Source organism: Microchirus variegatus, assembly GCF_963457635.1.
Source record: "Microchirus variegatus genome assembly, chromosome: 1".
In the NCBI taxonomy this organism is placed as follows: Eukaryota; Metazoa; Chordata; class Actinopteri; order Pleuronectiformes; family Soleidae; genus Microchirus; species Microchirus variegatus.
In genome coordinates, this window is record NC_139802.1 from 1259405 (window position 1) to 1279208 (window position 19804).

At 42.6% G+C, this 19804-nt stretch overlaps 1 protein-coding gene across 4 annotated transcripts in view; it reads left to right on the top strand.

Annotated features, from left to right (window-relative positions):
* The window catches only part of ddr1 (discoidin domain receptor tyrosine kinase 1), a 63985-nt gene that overhangs the window by 36554 nt on the left and 7627 nt on the right, over nt 1-19804 (top strand). For 2 of the 4 annotated variants that reach the window (XM_083888898.1, XM_083888901.1), the window contains exons 7-15: nt 703-805; nt 1504-1690; nt 6585-6834; nt 8715-8867; nt 10104-10160; nt 12210-12376; nt 13839-14046; nt 15746-15865; nt 19230-19531. In XM_083888898.1, the coding sequence (XP_083745024.1) occupies nt 703-805; nt 1504-1690; nt 6585-6834; nt 8715-8867; nt 10104-10160; nt 12210-12376; nt 13839-14046; nt 15746-15865; nt 19230-19531 (1547 nt within the window). The remainder of the gene's footprint in view (nt 1-702; nt 806-1503; nt 1691-6584; nt 6835-8714; nt 8868-10103; nt 10161-12209; nt 12377-13838; nt 14047-15745; nt 15866-19229; nt 19532-19804) is intronic. The other 2 variants (XM_083888899.1, XM_083888900.1) reach the window with 2 other exon arrangements.

The following is a 19804-nucleotide window of genomic DNA, read 5'->3' on the forward strand; positions in this document are numbered from 1 at the left end:
CTGGGGGAAAGTAAGGCAGTGCACCTCAGTTTATCCACATGCCAGAGATTACGTGGAATCTACAGCATGTCGAGTTGTAAGCGCTCGTCTCAGCCTCTCGCATTAGATCCTATTGCGGCGCGATGTCTTTCCTGTGTTTATTGTTTTGCATTTGATATGGCCCAGCCCGACTCTCGTGTACCTGTATGAGGGTGCACATCTGAGTGGATGACCGCATTCAGAGGCACTCGTTCGCGTGCAACGAGAGCTTACGGCGCGCACACACTGCTAATCCTATGTGACGAATTGTTTATTATGGGAAGGAGAATGGTGGACTGTAATCTGTATTTCTGACGTCACCTCTGCTCTGAGAGACTGGGCTGATTAGGTGTGTATTGGAGTGTAGAGGCTTAAGTTTCACTACCTAATGGTGTCTCTGGCTGCTCAGGCCTGATCGACAGACGTCTACGTTTGTTTTACTGCTTAAAAGGCAGCTGTAGCCGTTTCCCCCCCCCCCCGCCCCCCGCAGCAGTGATCACTTTTGAATGTTGGCTCAGTCTGACCCGAGCTGCTCATAAATAAAACGAGAAGCATCGCAAATTAAAGGTGTTTCAGATTCTGCTTGTTCGTGTGTTTTCTCAAACAGAAAACTACAAAAAGCGTGTTTTGTGTCAACGGTGACTTGACTAATGCTGAATGTTTCCTACTGTTTCTGTCACTCAGATGGGTTGAAGGATTACACAGCACCACTGGGTCACGTCATGCACCTGCCTGGCATCCCTGTTTTCCTAAATGACTCCACCTATGACGGGAGCACCGAGCAAGGGTAAGATATACAGACGCTCTGGGCCTGATTAACACTTTAATACATGTTTGTCATGCATCTCGCTTCCCACAAAATGTGCATAAACTGCTCCACGTTTTTTCTTGCAAATGTACAGATACTGCAGCCATGTGCTGTTCACTGAAACAAAGCTTTGGCAAATATGATCATAATTAAGATTAACAAGCAGTGCAACAATGTGTTTCGGTCAAAAATTCTTTGCATCACACTTTTTTTTTTTCTTCTGGTGTCCGCCTAATCGAACGGGAATGACATTGTTTTCTTGAGTTGCTCTGGGATTTGAGGCGAGTTTCCTGCCTGTAATGTTTTGGCAGCGCGCGAAGGAGAGTGAACTAGGAACTGTGGGGAATGGTGCGAGGCGCGTTGTGCAGTTAATGGGGCTGAAATGTTTTGCTAGCAGGTGAGCTAAGACTTTAGATGTAATCCAGATGTGTGTGTAGCAGATGTGTGTGTGATAGAGAGACTCAGAGGGCCACGAGTGAAGGGACCTATTAGCTAATCCTGTTGTGTTGCTTTGTGTGCGGGGAGGTTTGTGTTAGTGTGTGAAAGAGAAGAAGAGGAAGTGTAATGCTTATTTTTCCTCTTTGCCTGCTGCTTAATGAATGTCCTTAGCGTGCAGCATTACATCAGCATGATGTGTGTGGTCATGTGTGTGTGTGTGTGTGTGTGTGTGTGCGCAGGGTGCAGTTTGGAGGCCTGGGTCAGCTGTGCGACGGCGTCCTGGGAGGAGATGACTTCATACAAACCAAGGAGCTGAGAGTGTGGCCCGGTTACGACTACCTGGGCTGGAGCAGGGAAGCTCTCGGGCAAGGCAGCGTGGACATCGAGTTCCACTTTGAGAAACCACGCGTCTTCCACACCATGCAGGTAGGTGGCGCTGAATGCGATGCAGGTCACTGTTGTCCCACTAGAATCTCAGGTCGTTTTCACGCGTTCATACTCGCGTGTGTGATGCGGCGCGGGGGGCTCCGCAGACGCACGGAGGCGTTCACACTCACCATGTTGTTCTTTGCAGTATCAACAGAGGGCGTATGACCAAAATATTCAACTCGTGCTGCTGGATAAACGTCCGCTGCCTAGCAACAGTAGTAAACAACAACTTTCCGCATATCGCTTACAATGGTCTCAAAATGACTGTCCATCTATCTCACATATTGGGACAAACATCCCTTAATCCACCAGAATCACCAGGAGGTGATTTTGTGATTTTCCCCCTGTATTTTGCCCTTCACAAAGCGATTTTTTTTTTTTTTTTACTTCCTACGGCAAAAACCATCATCTTTTTGTAACTTGGTAAAAATCTCCTTCCATGAATATAAGGTCATGTGAGTGCTCTCGGGACAGAAGAGTCATGCAAATGTGTGTACAAGCGAACCAGCCTTCCATTGAAAATGAAGAGTTGACGCTCGCCGCAGCCAGCAAAGGTTACAAAAATTCAGAGCTACACTACGGGCAAATAAGAACAAGGCTTAAAGTTTATAGTAACATCTATAGGAGAGGCTAAAATTTACAACAACGAACTGCTCCTCTGCTCACCCCCTCCCTTCCCTGAGCGCTACGGTGTCCTCAGCCGGTCAAATGTCGTCCTCGTCGTCTTTCTCCGTGTCAGCAGATGAGGTTCTAGTATTTATTCAGACAACCAGAGGGAGAGGACGAGGGACAGCTCTTCGTGGCCGGGTTAGAGCTGTCAGAAGCTGACGAGGGAGAGGGCGGAGCTACCGCGGCCGTAGCAGACGAAGCGGAGAGAGAGGAGGCGGGACTTCCGCTACAAGTAAAGAGACGCTTGATTTGTTCTCTCGCGTTTGTCCTTACAGGCTCCCGTAGAAACATGGCGTCTCTCTGCTAACAGTGTCTATGCAACCGCGGCCCGCGACCATGTTATTTTACATGACTTTTTGAAACACTACGAAAATGAAACAAAAACTATTATACAGCGACTAGACAATGCAGGAGCACATAATATGTATAAAAAAGTGGATTTTGGGTTATATAAACCCATAAATACTACACAGTGTCCCTTTAATAGTCTCCGCTAGTCTCGGTATGATTGGGGACTCAGTTCAATTGGGGGTTGCAACACTCAGCCGGTCCGAGTTTCGCACTTTAGTGAAATGAACCGAACCTTTTAATAGCGTATTCCCCTACTCGCCTGAGGCGGCGCTGCATCAAGAATTACTGAAGGAGAAGACAACACAACAATGAACAAGAAAACTCTCTCGTCTGTTGGTTAATGCAGGACAACTTCTGTTTCAAAACATGGAGCTGCATCAAATCCTATCGTTTTTTTGTGAACATACGACACACACACACACTGCAACAATGGACTCCTCTTCCTGCATTTGGTTCACCTGAAGCGAACCGAGAACTACGTTTTTAGGCGGACCAGAGTTCGCTTCTTTGGTGCAGATCAGAGTTCGGTTGCGCACTCTCCAAACAAACTGGACTTTCCGAGCAAACAAACTAGGATTGGATTTTGAAGGGCTGGTGTTTAATGCAGCCTCGGTCAGCATTGGCTGCCTGTGAATCAAAGATGTCATCGTCGTTCTCTGGTTCCCTCTCTGTGTTTTTAGGGAAAACCTCTTTTCTAAAATGTTGGTTTAAGGCAGGAGGTTCTGCTAAATCTACAGAGAGTACGAGTTTACTCCACATTCACTTTGTTTCATCTCACATCAGACCTCATGATCAACCCCAGGGCCTTTTGTGTGTCGCTGTGCAGGAATGTGAGCCTCGCCATGTTTTCCTGTTCTGTATCTGAACAGTCAAAAAGTGTCTTCTTGTTTCATACTACAGAACAGTTTTTTGAACATCATGATGTTCCATACTGACACTGATGGTATTGCGCCAAATTAATGATATTATTTATTTGTTATTCCTTGGTGTTTTGAACTCTTGACTTGATTTAAGTATTTTAATATCATTCATATTTTGCACCCTCAGAAAATCTCGAACCGCAGCCGAGTTTAAAACCAGACCAACTTTGAATAGCTTTGCAGTCATTTAATTAGTCTTAATGTGCCATTGTTGTTGTTGATGATGAGACAATGCGTCTGTATTCAGCTCTCTGAGTTGCATCAGTCTGTTTGTGCCTCTTTGTGGCTTTTGGGGTTAGTTTATGTAGTGACGGGGGAGATAATAATATGAAGCAACCCAGTTTGAGTTATAACTGTGTTGTCTCGTCTGACATGGGTTGGAATTTCGGTTTTTGGGTGGGATTGACTCTTTACATGTGCGTACTTAGCAGCACCAATCACCAGTTAGTGTTACAAAACGACAAGTAATCTAATTTTGACTGACAGCCAACATTTCTCTATGGTCTTTCTGAGTGTTTATTTTTCTTCACCTATTCGTTATTGTTCCGGTGTTTCTCATTTACCTTTAAAACATCTTTCCCTGCGGTATTCCAAGTGTTTTTCCAAGGCTTATCCTGTTTTTCCTGCCTTTTCCCCAGTGGCTTTCCCCACACTAACCTCAGCTGACTCGCACCGTGCTCGGCAGAGCGGATATGTCACACACACACACACAGGTCAAATAAATAAAGAGTGGGAACCTGAACCCCGTTCTGGCTCGACTTGTCTCTGCAGGCCAGGAGTTTCTTAACCTGCATCTAATGGCTTTCCCCAAAGGGAAATGTGCTCTTTGACCTTTTGTCAGCCATAACCTGCACTTTAAAGGTTAAAGTACAGACTTGGGTCACACTGTGATCTGCAGATGTGAAGATCCACATCTGTCCCTTTTTCTGTAGCTTATGCAGAAATGTGTTTAAGACGAAGCAAAGAAATGAAAAGATCAGAGGGAATCCAAAAAATTTAGCTTGGATCCATGTTGGAGCAAGTGAAATATAATGAATGCAGTGTTGTGCTCCCAAGATAAACTTTGTGCAGGTCATTGGAGCTGTATTCCCTGAAGGAGGAGTGTATTACCTTGCTTCTGTTGTCTTATTAGTCCCCAACACCAACAATAACACGGTCCATTTTCACCCTTTCCAGAAAGAATCCGTTACACTCTAACGCAGCATCAGGTGCAGCTGCTCTTGCTGACTCGTGTGTGTGTGTGTGTGTGTGTGTGGCATACTGAGGACCAGTGAGGGATTTTAACCAACAAAGTGAGGTCATTTTTACAGAGTGAGGATATTTTGGCCGGTCCTCACTTTGTATTCATTGAAATTTCTGCCTTAGGTTGCTATAACATGCTATACTCAATTTGTCCAAAAAATTAAAATGTTGGACCAAAAATTTTTTTTGTCAAATATATTTTAAAATTTTGGATGACATAGTAAAGAAAGACGTTTTTGTAAAATTTTGGACCAGAAATTTTGGGTAAATTTTTTTTTTAAATTTTGGATGACATAGTATGACGTTTTTGTTAAATTTTGGACCAAAAATGTTTTGTCAAAGATTTTAAAAAAAATTTGGACGACATAGTATAATATGACGTTTTTGTCAAATTTTGGACGAAAAATTTTGGGTCAATTTTTTTTAAAAATTTTGGATGACATAGTATAGTTTGACGTTTATGTAAAATTTTGGACCAAAAATTTTTTGTCAAAGATTTTTTCAAATTTTGGACGACATAGTATAGTATGACGTTTTTGTAAAATTTTGGACTAAAAAATTTTGGGTACATTTTTTTTTTTAAATTTTGGATGATATTGTATGACGTTTTTGTCAAATTTTGGACCAAAAATTTTTTTTGTCAAAGATTTTTTCAAATTTTGGACGACAGTATAATATGACGTTTTTGTCAAATTTTGGACCAAAAATTTTGGGTCAATTTTTTTTTTTAAATTTTGGATGACATAGTATAGTTTGACATTTTTGTCAAATTTTGGACCAAAAAATTTTTGTCAAAGATTTTTTCAAATTTTGGACGACATAGTATAGTATGACGTTTTTGTAAAATGTTGGGTAAATTTTGGATGATATTGTATGACGTTTTTGTCAAATTTTGGATGAAAAATTTTTGGTCAATTTTTTTTTTTTAATTTTGGATGACATAGTATAGTATGACGTTTTGGTAAAATTTTGGACGAAAAATTTTGGGTCAAATTTTTTTTTTCAAATTTTGGACGACATAGTATAGAATGACGTTTTTGTACATTTAGTTATAATGCAAATAAAGGGCGAGGGAAGTGTGTGTGTATTTTTTTTATTATCTCTTCAGGACCTTTTCTGGCTTTTCTAGGGGTGGATAAGATTATAATGAATATTAGGTTAATAGCGAACCTGTCAGAGAAGCCCTCGCACCAAAAAAAAAAAGCTATCTCCATCTCCTACTTAATTAACTATTCCTTCGATCTATAATTTAGACCCATCACTCGCTCTTTTGAACACCTTCCATCTTCCTCCGTCTCCTCTCCTCATGCCCCTCTTCCTCCCTACAGCAACAATGATGCCTCGTATATTAAATCAGCTTTTATGGATTCCCCTCACTTTGGCCTTTGCCTGCTTTTAAAAAACAGGAGAGATATACATCTTCTACTACCTCCATCGGTCTTCTGTCATACACTTTCTTTTCTCTTCCCTCTGGTGTTCTAAATGTGTTCATTTGTGCTCCCGCTCTGCTCAGGGTTGTGCCAAAGCAATAACAGTCTGAAGACAATGGGACTGTGTTTTTCTTTGAATTTTTTGCGTCCATTGAATCTCTTCTTCTTCTTCTCCCATGAATAATGAATGATTTTCCTCTAGTTTTCCCGATGTTTGCACAGGTTGAGCTATTTAATCTAATTGATTACACATCTGGCCTCTTCATCTTCCTCCTTCAGGTGCACAGTAACAACCGCCACACCCAGGGCGTCCGAGTCTTCAGTAAGGTGGAGTGTCTGTTTAAGCCCGGCCTCCTGCAGCCCTGGGCCTCCCCCTCCCTCATGCTGCCTGTGCCCCTGGAGGATCTGAAGGACCCGTCCTCACGACCCATCACTCTTCCACTCGGCGGCCGCCCAGCTCAGATTCTCCGCTGCAAATTCTACTTTGCTGACAGTTGGCTGCTCATCAGTGAGATATCCTTCCTCTCTGGTAGGAAACATTGCATTCATGTCCCCCCCCCCCCCCCCACCCCCATCCACCATAATGTTAAAAATGTGTTTCCATAGCTCCAGCAGGCAGTGTTCTCTAGCACAGATGCTTTGATTTTTATAGCGTAGGTTTAAGACAAATCAGCATTCTTTAAATGCTTGAAGTTAAAGTCAAGTGAAGTGAAACTCTAAAAATCTATGAGCTAGCTTTTTCCTCAGATGTAATGTGACCCATTCCAGACTGTAATTGATTTGATTTATCAGCGTTTTTTTTTTTTTTTTATACCGCACAACTTTATCACTGTCAGGATTCAAAACAGTTGTAATGGAGGTGTTTTACTTTCAAAAGAGTCTTTTGACACATTTTGTTTCCTGGAAAAATGCTTGTTTTTCCCTCCATTTGCTGCGATGACTGTATAGATTCATGTTTAAAGGCTGAAACACATCACTGCAGCAAATAGTAATTGGGTTGTGATATCTCCCGCAAAAGATTATGTCTATCTGATTGGAAGTCGAGTAGATAAACTCTGTGTTGCTCGCCAGCTGAGACTGCTGTCTAATTAAACTGTCCTCTGGACTCAAATATACTGTCAGTTGTGGCGAGATAACAATCCACAAAGTGCACAGTAATCACACACAGTCAGGTGAGTGCAATGAGTTGACCCAGCTGTGGTCCATTTACTGGAGTTATCCGAGACATGTGATAACAATTGTGTCTGTGCACTTGTAAGGCTTGTGGTCCTGGTCTTAATACTAATACTAATATACTCAGTTAGTCATATATGAATGTTGCCACAGTGACTCTTTGTTAGAGTTTAGATTCTCTGCCCGAGGTCGAGCCCGGGTCGGGCCGATATTTCCCGCCATTATCCTCGAGCCGGGTATACAGGGTTTCCCCCAGAGTACTATAAGGGCCGCCAGGCTTAGCGTTGCTTGTTTATTTATTTTAAAGGGACACTGTGTAGTATTTATGGGTTTATATAACCCAAAATCCACTTTTTTATACATATTATGTGCTCCTGCATTGTCTAGTCCAGGGGTCTGCAACCATTAGGATGAATAGAGCCATTTTTGTCGTCTCTCCACCCAAAAATTAATTTGGAGCCGCAAAAAAACCCACAAGATGAATATAATAACACATATAAAGGTTTTTATACAGACAAACTATATACAATAGTAATAGTCTCTTTCATTTATGACATTTAAGAACTACAACATGTTCAGTTTATGCCCAACCTCTAGACCCCGTAGACCTGGTTCTTCCATTGGGACCGTATCTATGTTCCCCGGGTCCTATGTTCCCCGCTTTGTATGTGACTGGGGAACATAGGACCCTTTCTCTAACCCTAACCCTACCCTTTTTCAAAAAAAGGGTCCCATGTTCCCCTGTCACGTACAAAGTACATACAAATTTGAATGGAGTTTTTTTTGGCCACATTCTTACATATGGCACCTGTAATGTGTCGGGCCGGGTCGGGCTCGGACACAACGGGCTCAGGTCAGGTCGGGCTTGATTTTTGGGGCCCGATCCGAGCTCTAACTCTTTGTCAAACTGTTTAAATTCCCAGAGCGTCCTTTGAGCAGAGCGACACAAACTCATTTTTGAAATAACCAAAACATTGTTGATATGTCTGCAAGAAGTAAAATGCAGCAACAGCTACTCCACTTTATAAGCTGTCAAATAAAAAAAAAAACGTAATGGAGCTTCCTGAAATGAATAGGGTTTTGAAGCGACCAGCTGTGACCACAATTGGTGTTTCCCAACAGCTGTGGTACGGCTTAGATGATGTGTTGTGCCATGTGCGTTGCCCTGTAAAGAAACAGCATGTAAAAAAAAGTTCATTTTTATTGACATTCTTTCTCTTCTTTATCCTTATCCAGAGCCGTTTGAGGAGGACGGGAAAGAGCCTGATTCATTTCCTCCTGATCCTCCCAAGATTCCTACCATGGGTTCCTCTCCTCCTCCCGTTAACCACACCTCCCTCTCGCCCACATTGAACTTCACCTCCTCAAACACCACTGCTGACCCTTCTGGTGAGTTTTCCTCCTGCTGCTCTACATCCATAGCTCGTGGTCTTTCTCTTATCATTTCTATATCCATCCAGTGAGCGTTATTTCTCAGTTATTCTCATTCATCGCCCGCCTGGCTGTTGCTGTTTCATCTAACCCTCCATATGGGTCTCTTCTGCCTCTCAAGTCCCTCATCTCTCTCTCTCTCTCTCTCTCTCTCTAACTCTGTCTATCTTGTCACTGTGCTCTTCTATCTCCTTCCCTTCCCAGTGTGTGATGACTTTGAGCATGTTGGCAGTGTGTCCAAGCCATGTTTCTAAAGCAGAGCCAAAGGCAGGCAGTGCCAAAGGAGGCCCATGTCTGACTGGCCTCCCTCGTCATCACAAGCTCTCAAATCCTGTGGCTTCAAGCCAAAATGTGCTAAATCTCAAGCCCAATTTATACTCCTGCGTAAAGTGCTCTGCGTAGGTTACGCAGAGACTCTGCGTCGACGCAGAACCTGTCGAAGAGCCTCTGCATCGTCTCCGTCTGCACGGAATATTTTTTAAGTGTCCGTCACTCCGTCAAGGGACAACGGAGACGGCAAGAGCTGCGATTGGTCCTCAGGACAGGCCGAGCGAAGCTGCTCTGTGCCGGCTCACAGTGAGCACCGAGCGTCCACAGACGCGGAGCTGATCGCCGCCGACAACGTCGCTGCCAAACTATAAATACGTCATATCTTAACACACACAGCACATGTTTAGACTCTAAATGGCCAATTTGTCGCCTCAAATTATCTTAAAACTGCGTTCCGTCACACAGAAAAGTGAGAAACGGCCACTGTTTCAACAACAACAGTCTTTCTCTCTCTTTCTTTCTCGGACGCCATTGCTCACTGTAGTCAGAAGCAGAACAACCTTGCACAGAGACCCCTACTGATCGGGCGGGAAATTGCAGCGCGTGTCCGTCACCACGACGCAGAAGTATAAAGGCTCGAGGCGTCTCCGTGGTGACGCAGATGGATAACGCATACGCAGTCGGAGAAGTATAATGTGGCCTTAAGCCAATGCCAGATGTTTACATACGCACATATTCCATATTTTTTTTAATATATTTTTCACACTTCTTACTTTTTTTTCAATTATATTTTGGCTTTTTCAAAAAAAAAAAGAACAAAGCCCGGATTCTTCTATCCCTGATTTCCTCTCCACCTCACTCTCTCTTCTGAATCTTCTACCGCTTCTCATGCATTCCTCCTTTGTCCATCCCTCGCTCCTCCAGAACCCCCCACCATCACCACCTTCACGACGGACACTACCGGTAACTGGACGCTGTCAGGTGAGAGAGAGAGAGAGAGAGAGAGAGAGAGTTGGGAAAACAAAACCAAAGCGGATGAGATAAACTTGAGGGAGGGGAAGTGGCTGCGTCCGCTCTGGCCTTCCTCCAGCATCTTAAAACTGTCCCACTGCTCAGTGGAGTATGAAGTATAACGGAGGAGGGATTACAGGGGCAGGGCTTTGGCACCGGGCTCTGTCCCATGGGTGTGGAGATATATAGTCCTGCTATAGGAAAAAAAATGTTAACACGGCTACATCACATTATGTTCATGTACAATAACAGTTTGGTTTCCTGTGGTCTCACAAACAGCATGTTTGTCTTTTTTTTTCCCAGGGAAATTTCCTCTGTCTTCTCCACAGCTGAATGATAAGAGGCTTTTTAAAAAGCTGGAGATGTTTTTTTTTGTCCGTAGGCGCGTATGCTGCTTTGCCTTTGGTGCTGACTGTGGTTGAGCGACTTTGTTTGGGTGTATTTATTACCTGCATCAGCATGGTGTTAAACTGACAGAGGAGCAGAGGTGGGGGATGGGTCGTTCTTCTGTCTCCAGTGTGTGAGTGTGTACATGTATACATGGACATAAGAGCACCATGTATACATGTTTGTGTCTGGTTTTTGTTTCTCCCACTTATTATTCTGTTATATTGGGGCCAATTCCAATTCCTATCTTAACTGGCCCTCAAAACCAAGTGTTGAGGGTTATTTTGTCACTTAGAAATGGGACACCCCTTAAATGCAGATACGTCTTCAGACTGTAGGGGGCAGAATAACGCGAAAGCTGCGTCCAGTCTGTCAACTCCAAAAAAGAGGAAGAAGAAGAACACATTTACGTCAGGATTATTTATTACGATCCGTTTGTCAGTCAAGTTATTAGGTTGTCAGTTAGTTATAAGATGATACTCGTACAAATATTCACTTCGCTTGTCCGCACCGGCCGACTATTGACAAAAGATGGTAAAATAAAAATAAATGTTACGTAGAGCTGCAACTAACCATTATTTTGGTTAACGGTAAATCTGTTGATTATTTTCTCGATTAATCGAGGAATCGTTTAGTTCAGAAAATGTTAAAAAACGTTGATCCATGTTTGTCAAACCTGGAAATGACGATGTTGATACAGTTTTAATGATGTCTTTGTGATGTGGAGCAAAGAAACAAAGAAAATATTCACACTTAAGAAGCTAAAACAATCAGAAATCTTGTTTTAATCATGAAAAAAGCTTCAAACCGATTATCGATTATCAAAATAGTTGACGATTAATTTAGTAATCGATTAATAATCGATTAATCGATTAATCGTTTCAGCTCTAATGTTACGCATCAATGATGTCAGTAATCCATAATATGGGCCTAAACTAAGATAATACAATGGTTTTCATCATTTTTATATCTCTATTAACAAAGAAAATACTTCATTTGTAGCGTACTCGTTTCGCTGCTTTCGGCGCCATCTTTGTTATGTCAAAACACGCAATGCATTCTGGGTAGCCCTTGCTCCCAAGGGTGGTCCTGGAAAATCTCAATATTGAGGGCGATACAGCCCTTAAACTTGACCCTCAACTTAATTTTTCTGAGAATGGGGACAGCACTTGCACTAGAGGGAGAACATTTTTTAGATCGAGGGTTAAGATTGAGGGTTAAGCGAGGAATTGGAATTCACCCTTGGTCTTGACTCTGTCATCTCTCGTTTGTCCAACTTGAACCATGAAAAAAAAAAACCATAGCAAGATGATCTGGATAATAAAAAAGTTGACTCGAGTGCTGAGAAGCAAAACAGTGATCACATTTGGTTCTCATGCCGTCGCCTCTGAGAACATGAGCGGTCGTACTGGATGAATACTCACACGGACACAATCCCCATCAGATGTTTATTAAAGCTGATGGAATTACGCTGGTGTTTGTGTGACTGCGGTGAATGGGTGAACTCATACCCACATGCAGAGACGGTGTTGCACAATGTTTCATGCACATGACATCAGACCGATAAATACCTGCAGATTTCTTGGAATCGAGCACATAGAAACATTTCATCCTCTATTTTCCCTCCTGCAGGGTCTGAATTCGCAGCGGTGACTCCCAGGCCGGGTCTTCCGGTCGCCAAAGACGACAGCAGTAATACGGCCATTCTGATCGGCTGCTTGGTGGGCATCATCCTGCTGCTGCTGGCTGTGATCGCTGTCATTCTGTGGAGGCAGTACTGGAAAAAGATCCTGGGCAAGGTGAGCCGTGCAGATGCAGACTGGTGAAAGGAATGGGAGGATACGTGATTTTATCAGGCAGCAGCAGCAGCAGCACAAAAAGACGCTCACAATAAGTTGATTGTGGTGAATGAACCTGATCAGGATCATCGTGAATGGGAAAGCTGAATATGATGTCATTATGATTATGAAATGATGATTATTCTCATATGCCTAGTTGGTAATGAAGCTTAAACTGGACCTTAGTGGCAGATGTGGCCTTAAAAGGTCATTTCACTCTAAATAAGTAATAAGTATTGATTTTATCAGCCAAATTCGGAATACAATTGATTGAATCCATCGTCTACCACTTTATCCGCCTCTGGTGCTAATCCCAGCTGACATGGAGTGAAAGGCGGTCCGTCGTAGGGCCATAGACAGAGGCGGTTCTAGGGTCTGTAGGGGCCCTGAGCAAAACTTCCCAGGGGGCCCTTCCTTCCAACCAGTGTTCATCACCATTATGTTATAAATAATCTGACACCAGCGAAAAATGAATGAAATAACATGAAAAAGCTTGTAATTAAAAAGTAGGTGAAAATATAAATGTAAAGAACAATAAAATACTGTAAATAGCTTTTTAAAAAAACTATATAAACTTAGTAAAAAAATACATTACACTGTAAAGAACCCACATTATAAAACAATATAGATATATAGAACAATAAAATACTGTAAAAAAAACATATATAAACTGAGTAAAAAAGATATGCATTACACTGTAAATAATCCTCTTCATTTTCCAACTTGCAGAACGATAACTTCACACAGGTTAAAGTGAGGTGGGGCCCCTTTAGGGAGGTTTACTACTGACATGTCATTGTTGTTTAAGGGGGACGGGGAGGCGGCTGCTCACTGCACATTTCAGTAAAAACAGCCTTCAGACTCCGAGTGTCAGGGGGCCCCGTATCGGCTCGGGGCCCCAAGCTGTTGCCTGCCCTGCCTGTTCACAAGCTGCACCTCTGGCCATAGAGAGACTCATAGAGTCAAACAATCATTCACACTCAAACCTACGAGTAATTGTGAGTGTGCAATTAACCCAACCCTTCTTTCAACCGGGTTGTGAACCCAGGTCTCGTTGCTGCCACAGCACTAACCACTATTGCGCCATGTGACAAACAAAGTGTAAAAAAAATATTCGTTCACTTCTTTCAACAGAATAAATCGTTTCAATTGTGAAAGTGTTTCCTGCTGTGGTTAGGGTCGAACTGTTCCTTTAACCCAGTTAAAATGATTGATAGTGAGCTAATTGCTGCCAGACTTTTGGCAGCTTTCCACTCTATCTCCATCTGGGTGTGTAGCAGTAATCATTTCACGTTCACTTCTACCTCGTCGAGGATTAGACTCTGTTTTTCCTGTTTGATCACCATCTGCTTTAGAGGTTTAAATGGTTTAAAAGTTGCCTTTATGTTTTCCCTGCACTGACACGAGTCCTCTGCCAACCCAGGCACAGGGGAGTCTGTCCAGCGACGAGCTGCGCGTCCACCTGTCGGTCCCATCGGACAACGTGGTCATTAACAACACGCACAGCTACTCCAGTCGCTACCAGAGGATTCACACTTTTCCCGAGGACCGAGACCATGAGAGAGAGGGAGAAGGAGAGTACCAGGAACCCAGCGCACTGCTGCGGCCACGGGATCACAGAGACAGCACAGGTACGTTATTAACATACAGGTGACAGCACATCACATGTTTGATACCAACAGGGTCCCTTTGTCCAATGTCCAATTAATTGTGGTAGAATAGAACATATTTAATATTTAATTGTGTTTTAAAGCGGACCTAGACCAGAAGTTCCAATTAACGCTGTTTTTTAGTGTGTATCTGCATCATTACCTTGTTTACGAAGCCCTGAAGTTTCTAAACAAACAGTTCAGTCACTGCTGAGAACACTGTGTTTTATTGTAATCTCGGGCTCAGCGAGATCTCTGAAAAAACCCGGTCCGGTTACGTAAACAGCATTTCTCCTGAACAGCATATCCTCCTGCTCCGGGCACTAGTCCGGGCACATCCGGTTGCGTACATTGAACCGCAGAAGAAGAATAACGTCCGTTGTGGAGGTGTTTCACGAGCGACAGTGTCTTCTGACTCTGGGTCTGACTCTGGGTCAAAGGTCGTCAAAGGGACTGAGGCGGGGAGTCGTGAAGAAGCTATTTTTAAACACTGTTAAAACAATGTTTTGATAATGAGGAGCAGTGCATCCACCGTTCCAGAGGGGGGAGCTGAGCTTCTGAGAGCAGGTGTGCTGAATATGTCACTTCCGGGTATTGGCCAATCACAAGACAGTTGGGAAGGCTTTACGCTGGCTGGCCAATCACAACACAGTCTGTCTTCTGGGTGTGAGATTTATGTCTAAAATATAGCGACTGAGGAGAGCGTCAGAAAAGAGAGATTTCTATCGGCTCGTTTACAGCAACTAGGAGGTTTTTGACCATAAAAACAAGTGAATGTATGTAAGTAGACCTCCATAACTAACATATATGTGCAACAGGACCACTCTATGTGAGCTTTAATGGATATTTTACCCACATTTTTTCAATCCTAGTCCATTGTTCTATTGCAGTTCAGTGTTTGTGGCCAAAGAAACCACATGTAATGTTTAAATATGAATACGTGTCGCCATGCTGACACGGAATGAAACACCACAATGGCTGAAGTCGATGAAAATATGACACAAGCCATATGTAAGGAATTCAAAGTTTGACAAATGTATTTATTTGCGGTTTGTGCAGATTGCGTCATATCTGTGCCTTTTGCGGCGTCTGTTGATCCTATCAATAATAAGCAATCTCGTCTGAAAAGAGGAAACAGAAAGCCGGCGGGGATGGGGGGGAAAAAAGAAAAGACGTGGCATTCATAATCAGGAAAACATTGGTACTTCATCACACAAAAGTAAATGAAACCACCCTGCGAAGAAGGGGATGCTCGGCTCAGAGGGGGCACAAAAGAGCTATTGTTCTGAGAGAGGGGAAGAAAAAGAGAGGAGGAGGAGGAGGAGGAGGAGTTAACGAGAGAAAAGACATTCTTTCACATGTATTCTAACCGCAGGAGGTCTGCATGTGTCTTTATTGGGCGCCTGTTTGAGTTTGAAATAACACGAGTAACACAAACATTATTTCATGTTGTGTTTTGGTTGCAGCTTGAGTGACGTTAACTCTGCCTGTGTCCATGTGTCCGTGCATCCCCAGCCCCTCTCCCTGTCTTATAATGGACATGCTAACACTGTTGTTGTTGCGTTTCTTATGTTTTGTGCCATTGCGTACGATCCATATCACCGTACCCGTGTGCACCCCGACCTTGTCATGTGTGTGTGTGTGTGTGTGTGTTAATGTGTGTGTGTGTGTGCCCTCCCAGCCTTGCTGTTAAACAACCCAGCCTATCACCTGCTCCTGTCAGATCACAGAAAAGGCCCAAGACCTCTAGTCGTCCCCAGCAGCACTCAGGCTCAGGAAAAGAGCCTCAATGTGCCCCAGGGTAAGACACCTTGGATTAGGACTAGCTCAATCTGAGAGAGGGGGGGGGGGGAACCTTCCTCACCACCCACCTACTTAATCTATCCAGAGCAGGAGCATCTTAATTATCCTTGTAGTCTCTGTAGAAACTCTAGAAACAAACCACTATTTTTTGCATGTGACCCTCACCATTCCTTCTGTTACTCACATAACTAGTCACTCATTTACTCACCGCTTACAATGACTCATGCTTTGTATGAAGGGATAGTTTTGTGTTTCGGGCAATTTTCAAACATAAAAACCAGATGAATTAACAACTCACAGGCACCTATGGCAGGGCCGGCCCAAGCTTCCATGGGGCCCTAAGCAAAATTAGATTTTGGGGCCCTCTGTTACTGCAAATAATGATGATTATTATCATTCACACACCTACTATACTAAAGGTATTCTACTTATTCTACTCTGTCATGAATACTCTTGTAAAACTAAATGTGAGAACTTTTTGTTTGACACCAGATTTGCAAACTTACAGAAAAACCTTTGAAATAATATTTGGAAATGTCGGCAACTCCCCCTACTGGCGACACAGAGAATCAATACATAAAACCAAACGGTGTATAAATAAAATATTAAGATATTAAGGTCTGAAAATCTACAAATGTGCACAATCTTTGGGGGGGGGGGGGTGATTCAAAATACACTCCTGTAATACAAAGATGTGACTTTTATATGTAAAAAAACACAGAATTAGATAAAATAAACAAATAAATATCAAAGAAATACTTAAATAATAATGTAAATCAACAGATCATCAACATCAAGATCATAAAAATGGTAAAATATAAAGTTAAATAATCACATCTGACAACTATGTAAAAACTGTGAAAACGCTTTGGTAAAAATGGGGAGAAAAATTCTAGCATTCCAAACTTTTATTTTTTTAATTTTTTTAGTTAATTGCTCTTTGGGGCCCTCTTGTGGTCACGGGGCCCTAACAGCGGCTTAGTTTGCTTATGCCTTGGCCCGGCCCTGGCCTCTGGTCAGACATGCTTGTTTTTGTGGGACTGTTGATTGCAGTGTGTGTTGCTCGGTAAACCACTTTACTGTAGACTGAAATATCTCAACACACTGATTTTGTGCAGACATGTTGGGGCCCAGAGGAGGAATCCTACCGATTTCTTAAAATCTAGCACCACCATCAGGCCAACGTGAAACATTTCAGCATCGATTAGCATCAAATTGTTTCTTTTTACCTTCCATCATTTTAATTTTTTGGAATACTTTGTGACCAAATACATGAAAAATGGAATGAGAAGCTCGTCTTCGTCAGTTGTTAGCGGCTCAGGTTAAGTGTGTTAACGTGTGTACAATGGAGATAAACAAAGTAACGCAGGTGTAAGTTACGTGTTCCTGTTTCACCTGCTGAACAAAAGCATGGAAACCTTATCTTGTTGTTGTCAACATTGTAACACACTAACACACACGTGTCAAACTCAAGGCCCGGGGGCCAGATGTGGCCATTTTATGTGGCCTGCGTCTTAAAAATCAGTGTTAAAATAGGTCTATGCTGCTTTAAGGCGTGCGTTGACCATAAACTACATTTCCCACAATGCACGGCGATTGCGTTACCCGCAAAGTGACGGCACCGCCACTAGATCGCACTGTATCATTGTATATGCATCATGCGACGAGTGTAATTAAATAAGTAATAAATACAGAAAGTTATTTATCAATATGTTATGGGATAGTTACTTTTATTTTACATTATATTTGGTTACATTTAGTTACATTTATTCTCTATGACAGTTACATCTGACCCTTTGAGGGTAACCATGATGCTGATGTGGCCCTCAGTGAAAATGAGTTTGACACCCCTGGTCTAACAGTAGCATTGAGCTAATTTTAGCCTCACAGTCCTGTTAGCATGACACAAATCTGTGGTTTGTGTGTGCAATTTGTGAAGAATAAATAATCATAATTATAGAAGAAAATCCTATGATTATTTTATCAATAAAGCAGCTTAGTTACAGGTCTGTGACATATTTATCAGAGGTCATGAGAGCGGTTTGTTAGTCGTGCAACTGTGTTTACAATAACACTACAAACACAGTACAATGGTAGACTGTAACATGGTTTTAAAAAATAAAAACAATGGCCCAGAGGATCTGATTTATTTAAAAGGCTGTAGTCATCCATCATTGGAGCGACTTCTTCCTGCCGTCGACGTCCAGAAATCAATTTAAGATAAGCTCAAGGTTGAATATCCTGTCGAGTACAGTCTGACTGTTTGATGAAGACATTCATAAATATTTCTGTCAAATCTCAAACAACTTCAGAGTGTGTACAGTCATAAGACCTAGACGTCCTGAGATGCTACACTAAACCAAGTAGTAGTAGGTCAGAGGAGCTCAATATAATAATCTGTATCTTGTGTTTTGAAAGCGATCATTTTCAGAATGTGATCATGTACATTGTTGTCTTCTTTCTCTTTATCCTGGAACCTGTTTTCTTTTAAAATGTAGAGCAAATTTGAAGTAGATTTTGGAAAATCCAGTGTGTGATCTTATCACAGTAAAGACAATGTTAGTTAGTTCATCAGAGGCGATTCTAGAGTCTGTAGGGTCCCTAAGCATAAATGTTCATCACCATTATTTCATAAATTATCTGACACCAACGAAAAATGTATGAGTTTAAAATGTATTTTTTTTAAAAATGAATGAAATAACATGGAAAAACCTTGTAATTAAATAAAGTATGTGAAAATATAAATGTAAAGAACAATAAAATACTGTAAAAAACTATATAAACTTAGTAAAGAACCCACATTATAAAACAATATAAATATATAGAACAATAAAATATGTTGTTTAAGGGGGACGGGGAGGTGGACGGTCACTCGGAGCCCCCTATCGGCTCGGGGCCCCAAGCAGTCGCATGCCTTGCCTGTTCACAAACTGCGCCCCCTGTAGTTCACCGATACAGAAGAAGTCATAAGATGACGTAACTTTGACGTGAATGAAGCGCAGCTGTTGATGCTTAGTCCGTTTTCTTTCCGATTCCCGTTTATTAAGTGGAGGAATGTTGTGGTTTCCTCATCAGTCCCAACACTCTTCAATCTTGTCCACAGTTGGAGCCTGGAGTGACATTTCAGTGCCGTGATTTCCAAACATCGGCATTAATCGCCTGCCTCAAGATTCTCTTGAAATTCAGTTAAATTTCCCAAATCCAAACTATCCCTTCGTAGCACGTTATCTGCATATGTAATATATCTGATTCTTTCCCTCACAGATCCTCTCAGTCTGTTTCCAATCACACAGTTCTTCTTTCCTCAAAGTAATCTCTGCGTTTCATCCGCCCTGTCTGTCTCTCGCTCCTCCTCCTCGCAGCCTGTGGTTTGGATCTGGACATGGAGAAGGGTTTCCCCCCGACTCAGGAGGAGCCTCCTCCGTACCCGGGCTCCCCTCCTTACCCTTCCCTCTCTCCCCCTGTGTCCCCGCCGCTGCCTCCCAGCGTCCCCCACTACGCCGAGGCAGACATCGTGAGCCTGCAGGGCGTCAGTGGTAACAACACCTACGCGGTGCCCGCTTTGGCCTCTTCGAGCCCGGGGGCCGACGCCGCCCCGCTGCCGGAGCTGTCGCGCCAGTGTCTCGTCTTTAAGGAGAAACTGGGCGAGGGACAGTTTGGGGAGGTGAGAAAATGACCTGAATAAATGTTCTGTGTGTGTGTGTGTGTTCTTGTACTTGCGGCATACTGAGGACCAGTGAGGGTTTTTAACCAACAAAGTGAGGTCATTTTTACGGAGTGAGGACATTTTGGCCGGTCCTCACTTTGTTTTCATTGAAATCACTTCTTTAGGTTGCTATAACATGCTATACTCAATTTGTCGAAAAAAATAAAAAAATTCAAAATTTGGACGGCATAGTATAGTATGACTTTCTGTAAAATTTTGGACCCAAAATGT